Here is an 11709-nt window from a genome sequence, read left to right as displayed (position 1 = left end):
TGATAGGGAGCTCCTGTAGAAAACATATGAATTGTGTTAAAGGGTCAACTTTGTGGAATGAATATTTTCCATAAAAAAGAAATGTTGACCTACTGTATTCAAAACTCAATTAAAAGAAATATTGACAGCTGACACAATGAGTTCTACATTCATATCATTTAATTAGTCTGCACAAAACAACAAACAGAAAATTAATACTCATAGTACATTTGAGACATTAAATATATGTATACCACAAATTGTCATCACATCACAAATCCTACAATACCGTTTGTATGTAGGATTTATACACAAAATGGCAAAAATATAACTTTATCAATGATTACAGACAAACAAATCACAAGAAATCAAGGCTTTCTTTCATATTAGAATCAGAGTAAATATAATACTTTAATCAAAATTATAAATAATTTTTGTAAGAATTACTATAACTCAGCTGCAGCAAAATTTTAATACTTTATTCATCATGTCCGTCCAGCCATTGCTACGATTTTTAATGGATTTTGGAGAAGGTATAATTACTTTCCCATTCCTGCAGATTTAGTTTTTTCTTACATATACTGTCATATTAATGGCAGTGAAGCTGTGCAGTTAGATAGATAAAGCACACATCAAAAAACAAAATGTGAATTTCAGTTGCGACAGCACACACAACTAACTTTTTAAAATTCATTTTCAAGAAAGATATATATAGATATTTTTAATACTTAAGCCAGTCATTCCCTTGAAATGCCAAAATGATTCATACAGTAACATGTATTAATGTGCATCATACGTTCTTTACAAGTATCTGAAAGCTTCAATGTCACCGACATGAATATTTTGTGACCTTTCTTTTCATTTGACACCCTTCACATGTATAATTTACCAATGTTTATTCCTATTGTAGAATTATTAGCAATCATATACATTTAAAATCAATTTTAGCTGAAAATGTGGCAATTAACTTGTAAAGTAGAAAAGTAGTACTTTATTTAAAGCCTCTTGGTTTATACTGGAAACACGGCACCAAACAACATGGAAAGCAACAAAATCATTGTCCAGAAATACATATTGTCAATTTTTCATTAAAATGTTGACTATTGATTTGACTCGTATTTAATATTTTTTTTAAATTAACAATCAATAGATAATACATATTTGCTGATTTGAGGAACAGAATGATTAACCTTAAACTGATGTAAGTTGCATGCCTCTATGAATGAAATTTGACTGTCCTGTTTTTCCCATATTCTATTCCTTGTTTTCCAATAAGTCTTTGTCTTTGAGAGTCATCAACAAATGACATAGTAATAATAATAATAATAGGCATTTATATAGCGCCATCTATCTAGAAATATTCTATTCCGAGGCGCGTTCTCATTATTATTACCCCGGCTTTAGCTCGAGCTGCCTTTCAGCGCTCATACATTCAAGGAATTAATCCTGCCGGGCACCCATTCACATCACCTGGGTTGAGTGCAGCACAATGTGGATAAATTTCTTGGTGAAGGAAAGAACATCAGTTCATACCAGTGATTAAAAACACCAAAAGGAGATGAAGCATAACAAAAAGGGCGTATGCTCATTATACTCATGAGTAAAATGTGATGTGCCAATTACCACGCACATTACCACAACTATCAATCTAATTTTGCAGTATGAATAAAGATGTGATTAAACCTCCACAATATGTAAATATAAGTAAAAGTGGCATTTTCCTCATATTCTATTATCTTGTTGGACATGCAACTATGATTAGAACACATTTTGAAAACTGTATTGTCATAAAATACTTTTTACTATTAGCTTGCAGACATTGTTCCTTGGGGTCCTATATATTTCATTTTTATTTGTTGCCCCCCTCCCCCACTTCTCTGTATATTCTCCAAAATAAACAGCATGGAGCTGTACATAGTAATTAAGTAACGGATGGAAGTTGGTTTATAGTAGCCTATATACCAAACTAGAGTTTGAAACATATCTTGGGGTCTGATATGTAGCTATTTTATTCATCGCCCACCCCACCCCCATCACCTTCTCTATTCATTATCCGAAATAAACAGGGTGGATCAGAACATGGTGAAGGATAGAGGTTGAGTTATAATAGCCTATATACCCAACCAGCTAGCTATTGAAACAGAAATACGATGCGTTCATAGCCTGATTTCCCCACTGCTGACACCATAGACAACATCTAATACCTCGGTCACATTTGCTCTATGGCGGCAGTACGGCGAGTCGAAAAACGGCCGTTTTAACATATGTTTGTATTAGAATGAATCAAAAGGCTGTTTTAGACTCGCCGTACGGCTGCCGTAGAGCAAATGCGACCGAGGTATTAATACCAATGTTTGGGATAGTTCTTCAAGTGATACCCAAAACCGGAGAATGATAACGAGAGGGTGCATTCTAAACTGTGCCATTTTAATAATTGCAATTTTGGCATGGTTCGTGCCTCAGTCACACTGACAAAATGAACCCCAGACCCACCAAATTTATAACGTTATTACCAATGACATGCGATCGGTCGGATTTGAATCGATTTCGTCGATGTGACTGTACCATTAGCAGCTGCCTCGAAGGCTCATGATACCGGTATCAGCTTTCCAGTGTCCATCATTGCAGCATTGATGTATTATACGTTTGAAGGAAAGGTGATGACAATACAACAACTCTCGTAAGGATATCAATGAAAGCTTGGCTGAATTCTCTATATATTTAGCACATTTGATTTGGCGTGATTGGTTGTCCTACGTTCGGGAGGCATTTCCTATTCCCAAGATCGTGTTCGCCGCTCCGATGCCATACCTGCCGTCTGAGAAGAATGGAAAAAAAATGGGGTGGACAAGTGCAATGAGATGATATTCAATTTCTTGAAAATACAGTACATTCAAGGGTGGCCCAAAGGGAGGGGGGCAGGGGTGACACCCTTTTTAGTTTTAGACTACGGAGATGAAAAATAAGACAAAAATATGAAAGAAGAAAAAAGACTAGAAAAAAGGAGCTTTGGGTCATCTAAAGTAAACCCTTTAATTAAATTAGAAAGTCAAAAAGGGGCCTAAGCTTTCGATCCTAGCAGAATCTTCGTCGGAGGCAAAATGACAAACATATAAAGTGGAACAACCATAATATAGACCACAAACAAGCTACAGCAACACTAGAAACAAGGAGACAAAAGGGGCATTAGTGAGTAGAGAAGACCAATCAGGTTAGTGAAGGGGATGAAAGAAAAGGAGTAGGCAGACACAAAGGGAAGTTAGTGTGAGTAAGGCCAGTAAAAGACCTCAAGCCAAGAGGGATTAAAATAATGAGGCAGGCAACATCAAACAGGATCTGGAACAAAACAGTGATAATGGGATGAAAAACAAGAGAATTAGTGAGAGGTGGGTCAAACAGGTTACAAAGAGAGGCTTAATAAACTGGTGCGTAAGAGTGGGGGAAAAAAAGAAAAAGAATGGGGAACAACTGATAATGTGCAAAAGACATATAAGTATATATGATAAAGCATTAAACAAACTAAGAGAAGAAGGTAAGTGTAAATATGTATCTATAAGTGATATGTATATAAATATATCCAAAAAAGAAATGTATATGAAAAAATATATAAATACACATATGGTGTAACTGATATTGTAATCCGCTAGGTGTGACGGGAAAAAAACATAAGACTATATAGAAGGAAAAAAAAAAAAAAAAAAAACTGTATATGTGAAAAAGAGGAAGCAAATTGCCTAAAAAGGTAAAATCAAATATAGAAGAGAGGGGGTGTATTATGAAGAAACCATAGTATACATGTAAATAAGCAAATGTGGTAAATCTAAAAGAGGTGAGTGGAGAGAAAACAAATATATATATATATATATATAATAATTATTATATCGCCTGAATAAGGAAGGAAAAATTGGAGCTGAGCTTGTATGAGATATGGGAGGAAAGTAGAGTAAGAAACTATAATGTAACTATTCAAAAGAGCTGAGGGGAAAAATTATATGTATATATAAATTGAAAGTGGATAGGAAAGAAAAAATCAGTCGTTCCCCTCTTGGATGTTCAGGCCATGAGGTTGGGTGGTGCGAAGTCGTCTCATCCAGAGCTTCTCCCTGCTAGTACGGACTGAGTCAGGACGGGTACCTAAAGATTCGATGCCCTGTAGCATCATGTCAGTGATGGAGTGGTTGGGGAGGTTAAAATGGCGGCCAACTGGAGTGTCCAGCTTTGCTGTGTTGACGGTGGATCTGTGCCCGTAGAATCGTTTCTTGAGTGTGGTCTTGGTTTCCCCTATGTATTGTATCCTACAAACTCTGCAAGTGATTAGATATACAACATTAGTGGTAGTGCATGTGATGTTGCCCTTGATTTGGTGAGACAGGCTGGTAGAGTTGCTGGTGAAAGTATCGCCCTCGTGAAGGTGTATTTCACATATGATGCACCTGTTGCTGGTGCATTTGAAGGTGCCATGCTGTATGGGAGAAGAATGGTTAGTGAGGGAGGGCACTTCAGCACGAACAATGAGGTCCCTGAGATTCGGTGGGCGTCGGTATGCTAGAAGGGGAGTATCGGGAACGGCCTGTTGGAGACGATCAGAAGTGTGTAAAATGTGGTGGTTATCAAACAGGATTTTGCGGAGAGGGGGTAGATTGGGATGGAAGGTGGTCACAAGCGGTATTCTGTCGGTGGTCTCCTTGTCACTTTTTGGTTTGAGAACTTCAGATCTGGGGAGAGAACGAACTTTGTTAATTGCCAGTTGGACTGCCCTGGCCCCGTGGCCCCTGGCACAGAGATGTTTCTGCAAATTCCTGGCATGGAAGGAAAAATCAGGGTCCTCGGAGCAGATACGGCGAAGTCTGAGGGCTTGACTGTAAGCGATGCCGGTTTTGCAGTGACGGGGGTGGCAGCTGGATGAGTGGAGGTACTGGTGGGTATCTGTGGGTTTAGAGTATAGGGTAGTGGTGATACCATTAGACTTTTTCTGGACTGTAACATCAAGGAAGTGGGTTTCCTGTTGGGAGAAATCAGAAGTGAATTTGATGGTCCTGTGGAAGGAATTGATGTGGTCAATGAATGTATGGAGGCTGTCTTCATCCCTGGTCCAGATGAAGAAAATGTCGTCTATGTAACGCCACCAAATCCATGGGCGACAGGGGGCTGAATCTAACATCTGCTGTTCCAGCTTCGTCATGAAGAGACAGGCGAATGAAGGAGCCATCCGGGTGCCCATTGCTGTACCGAATATCTGTAGGTAGTGCTTGCCCATGAATGTGAAGTTGTTTTTTGTTAGTACATGAGACATCAGAGATTTGATATCGGATATGGGGGGACTGGAATGGCCACTGGCGGCCAAGGCTTCAATGGCGGAAAACACTGAAGTCCTCTATCGGTAGACTTGCCTGAACTGCCCAAACAAAATTCCATTGTATGATCCTTCCCCTAAAATATATACGATGACCATTGCATACAGTACTTGATTCTTCATTACTCAATCATTTGTTAAGTTGGGTTTTCAAGATGTATGTATCTGTAACTTGGCATTACTTATGTTATTATTGCCACCCCACTATCTACATTTCAGATTTTAGTAGCCCTACATTTTGATTGAAAGAAAAATCTGCTAAATAAATTAATTAAATAGTTCAATAAAATATTGTGAGGTGGTGAAGTCATACCCCGGGCCTATATTCCAAAGAAATCAAATTCAAGAGATTACAACAATATCAACATTTGGGGGCGTACAACCATTCCTATATCAGGATGCAAATTCATTGTTCTTCTAGTTCGGTAGGGGGCTGACAAGATTTTTTTTAAGGAACTAATCTATATCTGAATCGGTACCAGTAACTGTACTCACATGACGTTGGTTTTGGTCTCTCAATTTGCCAGTAGTTGAAACCGTCTTTAGCACGTTGATTAAACGTTGTTTTAAGCGACTCGGATCGGCTGCTCAGCTTTGGTCGGTGAAGATCGTAAGAGCCCGGAAGGTGTCCCGACATTTTCCGAATGAGCATGGAATTGAAAGTGGGATCTTGAACTCTGGATAATGTGCCGTTTTCGTTGTACTGAAAGGTTGCCAGACCATCCCCCTTTGGTACCATTGGCGCATGACGGTCTGTCAGAACAAGAAATAAAAAAATTATGTACTTATTTATTCATTTATCCTGAGACAAAATCCCCGAAAAAGAAGATAAAAACAACGCATTTAACACAAGGATAATTAAAGTAAATTATTAAGCTCCCGCTTAAGCTGAAATAATGAGATGAAGAGTTGGTGGCTGGTGGTTGCGTGGTCTCTAAATGCTGCGAGGGCATGAATGTTTGAAAGCTACCAAGTGGTAGATGCCCTTATAGGTCCCTTCCAAAGGACCTTTGCCCCATGGTATGGGTAAGAAAGCTACTGTTTAGCTCTTCCATCCAAAGGTAACTACCATGGTAACGTGACTCAACAGCCAATCGAAATCAAGGATTCTGGGAAAGTTAACATTAGATGGCAAAGTTACCAACTAAGAATTTTGAATTGTTCAACGGCACAAATCCACATTTCCTAGCAATCCAGAGACGGATTCAAGAGTTCAATGGGCACAACAATTTTTAAACATCTCCGTCTGAAAATTCTCATGAAGAGTTCCCACTGAAAGCATAACAAAATATAGAAGAGCATAAAGATATATTTATCTCTTTAAATGGGGCGCTTTCCATCAGTGTGAGCAAAGTGAAAATGGGCTCGTCCCCGCATTTTTTTTTGGGGGGCCACACCCTTTAGATCTGCATTCAACCCTCCAACACACTACTCACCTGCATAGCTGACAATTTTCCCAGACGGTACAGCGACCTCAAATGTTTTACACTGTGACAAAGAATAAAGGGGGATTGTTATCATTATTTTCACCAATATTATATAAGCGGATTCAAAACGTATCTGTAGCAATCGTTATTTTGCCACATAGACATTTTCTTATATAGAATGAAGAAGAATGCGAGAAATCTGAGCCTTAATTCGTGTAATCTATTTGTATAGTACACTTTCAAACAATAATAATGATCATATTTTTCAAAAAGCACACTTTCTTAAACATTTATAGTGATCATAACAAAGAAAGCAGCGGAAGACCAACATGAAAAACATTGATACACTGACTTCTTAAAGGTGAATAGATAGACCTAATCATATGCTTCATGATTTCGGCGGTTTCACATTACCCAAAAAGAAACTTCTCTTTTTAATTCATTTTCCCTAGCATGATTGCAAATGCAACTTATCGTACATTGTTTCTAATATGAACCGAATTCAAAACCTTTTTTTTGGAGTTCGTCCATAACAAAGAAACCAAGAATTATCTATCATTTATCATAACCACGACGTACATAGTATGATTGGTAATATCATTGGTAAACCTCAAATCTTTCTCTTTTATTTGATGCAACTTGATGTGTTATTCTTGCACTAGTAAAGTAAAACAATTTGACGAATGGGTCAACACAAAATCACTTTGCAAACGATGTGTGATTTTCAAAGAAAAAACAGTGCATTTCCAGAAATATCACATTCTTTCCTTTGATAATATATAGACACATTCATCTGAAGAAAAAAAAAACCGAATGAAGAATGACAAAGCTAATTGTGTTTGAATATCCTTGCATTTCCATAATTTTACGAACATTGCAGGACAGCCTGCTATGACAACAATCAGTGTCCATGAAATAGGACCGCGTAACACAAAATAGATATAGAACAATGATAAGATATGAGATATATGATATGAAAGAAATGATATGATATATGATATGATATGATGTGATATGATATCATGAGATAAGAAACGATGCGATATATAGTGGTATTATTAAGCTATTAAAATTGGATTATGATTATACGAAAATAAACTGAATATAACGATATTATATAATGATATGGTATGATAATGAAATATATTTAATATCAATATTAGCTTACCTTGAGTTTCATCTTTGCCCAGTGATCAGTGTGGCCTTGCATCATATTAACAGGGTCATGTCTTGACCACCAAGTCATTCTGGAGAAAAAGAAACAAAAAACGGAATAAAACCTTATTTATTAATGCAATATTTTTCATGAACAAGTGTTTCATAAAACGAACTCTCTTTATATTTTGTTTGGACGGGGAATTTCTTTAATTTAGTATACAGTGTGAGCCAGTGTCTTAAACATCAGGACATTGATTGCTGCAGCCGTTTTCTAATTTTCCAACGATGGGTATTTTTGGTTTGTACTCTTTCAGAATGCATATTATGTTTGCCATGTTTTTTTTTTTTTTTGGGGGGGGGGGTTAAAGAAAATGGAACGTTTCATTAATATTTTAACCAACGAATTGATCGCATGATTTTTTTTAATGTTTCCTGCGAGATAAGTTTTGGTGATAATTGAAGGTGTACGTGTGCTTTTTTATCTATTTGTCTCATACGTTGTTAAAAAAGGAAAGAAATTCTTGAAAATCGGGCCTATTTACGAGCTTCTTTTATTAACGAAATAATGTTTTTAACTCTTGGATACAAATTTTATTTGAGATTATTAGAGGAAAGAAACGGTAAAATAAAAACTTTAGGAAATTTTCTCCTCTTCCCGTACCGTCATGAATATATATACACACACAAAATAATGTTGATTATATCAGTGCATGGGCGGAAATCCCGGGGGGGGGGGGCAGGGGGACGCGTCCCCCCTACCCGAAATATCAAATGCCCCCTACTATTTTTGGTCTGTTTTGATGGAGAAAAATACATCATTCACAATCGAAATAATACATGTATTTTGGACTAAATGACCTTACATTTTGGGTGAAAACCCTAAAATGACCTTACATTTTTGCTGGTAACCTTTTTTTTTTTGCTTGTCAAAGTTTCTATCCCCTGGTCCCCCTACCTTTGGGGACAGATTTCCGCGCTATTCCATATTCACATTTTCCAGATTTAGAAATCAGAAATAATTCACATAATTACAACGTACTTTCCCTATGAAAAATATCTTGGGGTCGGGTATATTAACTCATATTTTTAGAGTAAACGATGTTTTTTATACTTTAACTGATACACCACTAGAGGAAATAAAACAAACATGCCATAATTATATGCAAGTGACACGAAGTTTAACACGAAATACCCCTACTCGTATATTTCATATGGAAATGGTTATACCTATTTGGGACAATACTGCCGTGCAGATACAGCAATATATTGGAAGAGAAAATATTATATAAAGTAACAAGTAAGTACTTACGAAGATTTCCTTGGTGAAAGAGGTCGATGTGCCGAAACGTCTGTCATTTTCTTTGGTTATATATAGTTCCGCCAGATTAAATGTTTGAAAAACTAGCTATGAAACCAGACTGAAAAGCCCTAAAACCACTCTACTACCGAGTTAGAGCAAATAGCCCTATAACATCCCAATGAGTGGGGTATAGTTTATTCGGGTTTTGTTGACGATAGCACGCTAATCAGAGGGGACCGCTAATCTCCGTCAATTGACTGTGTCGGAAGGGGTAACCCGATGGGGGACCCGGCGTCTGTTGGCATAGCAACACGAAACCAAGCGGCCAAGGATCATACATATACACGAGGATCGCGTGGTAAATAATAGAGAATCCTTTGAGGGGGTCAACAAGTGGAAAGGGTAGGGGTAAAACCTTTCAGGTATGCGAATCGCTTTTAAAGGTGTATATAAAACGTTTTCAGCTAAACATGCAATGCGGCATACATGTCAAGACAACAATGTGTCGTAGAAATTGATAGATCAGGGCCATTACCCACCCCACTTGTAGTAATGTTATGTTACCCGGACGCTTTTAAACTTTTACAGCGTATATACTCAAAAGGTTTTCACGATGATGTTATCCATTTTCTTGATCAACAAGGGAAATTATAAGATATGTGTATGAAATATATGTCTCCTATTTTTTCAAATAAATTTGTAATGTCTAATGTTGGCTGGAACTCTATAACACCAGTGAAAAAAAAGAAGCATGAAGTAGTTTCTTCATCGTCTTTTCGATCAACAACTGAAAGGAAATTATAAGATCTGTGTATAAAATATATGTCTCCTATTTTGTTCAAATAAATTTGTAATGTATAATGTTGGCTGGAACTCTATAACACCAGTGAAAAAAAAAAAAGTATGAAGTAGTTTCTTCATCGTGTTTTTTTCAAATTTTTACAAAGTCTATCTATACCTGTATACTGCAATTAAATTTATGGAAATGATCGAGTTGGAATATACAAATCGTCACCCCAGAATGAAAATAGTAATGCTTAGAATTTATTTTCCGAATCGACTGAGACTAATTGAAAGAAAACATTTAACATTCACGAATCAATATAGATATAAATTATATAAACAGAGGATAATGGAAACCGAAACACAAAAGAAATACCGAATATTTGATTAGGAACAGTGTTGTACACGAAATGCTTACGGTACTTGTATGATTAATTATAGCATGGACCTATTAGGTCCATGATTATAGGCACACACCAATTAGATATAGGCCTACGAGGGTAAAATTGACAAAGAAACGAAAAAAAATATATATAATAAAACATTAAAGTAATAACAGAGATTGAAAGAAAATCATTATGAAGTCAAACAAAATGATGGCTTACATTGTATTTGAAATTAATTTTTGTGTTTGAAGTTGAATGAAGTCAATTAAGTCTATCAAATTCCATAAAATACAGTCAGTATGATGCAGCTTGTTTATTTCTATCATTTTTATATTCCGCCTATTAATTTTGTGATGAGATCTAGCATTGCAAGTCTGATTTTTAGAATTTTTACAAAAATATTATCATTACAAGACAGTGTCCATGGTGTCTGTGACTAATACATGATAGAATCGTTAAATAAAACATACGATTTGTAATCATTATAAGGGCTTTTGATAAAGAGGTTATGTCCTAAATAATAATGATTCTGATCAGGTGGTCAGATATAATATACAAACGGAGTGCTGTTATAACTCCTGTAACGAAATCTAATAAATGTGTCTGCAGCACCAGGGTTCTGTCTGTTCTAATAATCATGATAACAAGTTTATTACCAGCCAGTGGCGTTACTACGGGGGGCAAGTGCCCCCCCCCCCCCCCATCGGCTGGCAAAAAAAAAACAGGGAAAAGGGAAAAAATAAGGAGAAAGAAAGAGAAACGTAATGGGAGAAGAAGAAATTATTATACATTATGTTATATATGATATACTATATAACATAAGACATATATTTTCATAACTTTATGAAACATAATTTGCTTAGGGCACTTAGGGCATGTGTATTCATCACTCTTGGTGCTTGCATTGTCCGTTTAATTAGATGAATAATCATGTTCAAGGGGATTAAAATGGTACTAAAACATACTTTCAAGTCAATATAAACCAAATCATATTTCCTCGCACTTAGATCTTTTATTATGTAGTGACATATGTTTCTTTTTCATGACTACCTGAAGACAGTGATTGCCCCCTTTTAAGGTCTAAATATAAAACATTTCCAGTCCGTGCTTACGTCAGCATTAGTGGATGGGTAAGATATGTCTGCTCTTCATGAATTCCTAAAAAACTGTCCTTAAAATGTCCTTTTTTGGTCTGAATATCAAAAAAAATCTGCACGCGCCGAGCTCGCATCGTTTGGTTAGTGAAATACGTATGTCTTAGTGAATTCCTACAAAAAGCCTTAGAATGCTCCTCTTCGGGTTTGAATATAAAATATTGGTTTG

At 36.5% G+C, this 11709-nt stretch overlaps 1 protein-coding gene across 1 annotated transcript; it reads right to left on the bottom strand.

The window, feature by feature from the left end:
* Nucleotides 1-141: 141 nt before the first annotated feature.
* LOC135153498 (uncharacterized) lies at nucleotides 142-9543 on the bottom strand. Its single transcript, XM_064096182.1, has 5 exons — nucleotides 9227-9543; nucleotides 7928-8006; nucleotides 6769-6820; nucleotides 5828-6085; nucleotides 142-2797 (listed from the first exon to the last, which is right to left on the bottom strand). Exons 1-5 carry the CDS (start codon nucleotides 9271-9273, stop codon nucleotides 2733-2735), a joined length of 501 nt encoding a protein of 166 aa, XP_063952252.1. The 5' UTR covers nucleotides 9274-9543; the 3' UTR covers nucleotides 142-2732.
* Nucleotides 9544-11709: the final 2166 nt, after the last annotated feature.

This window comes from Lytechinus pictus, chromosome 3, assembly GCF_037042905.1.
Source record: "Lytechinus pictus isolate F3 Inbred chromosome 3, Lp3.0, whole genome shotgun sequence".
Lineage (NCBI taxonomy): Eukaryota > Metazoa > Echinodermata > Echinoidea > Temnopleuroida > Toxopneustidae > Lytechinus > Lytechinus pictus.
This window is presented reverse-complemented; position numbering and strand designations above follow the sequence as displayed.

What these genes read in the sequence shown, in the direction of transcription:
- LOC135153498 (XM_064096182.1), bottom strand. Translation starts at nt 9,273, where the DNA reads ATGACAGACGTTTCGGCACATCGACCTCTTTCACCAAGGAAATCTTC. An exon ending in GGGCAAAGATGAAACTCAAG is followed by an intron (nt 6,821 to 7,927) that starts GTAAGCTAATAT and finishes TCTTTGTCACAG; the next exon opens with TGTAAAACATTTGAGGTCGC. An exon ending in GAGACCAAAACCAACGTCAT is followed by an intron (nt 2,798 to 5,827) that starts GTGAGTACAGTT and finishes CATTCTTCTCAG; the next exon opens with ACGGCAGGTATGGCATCGGA.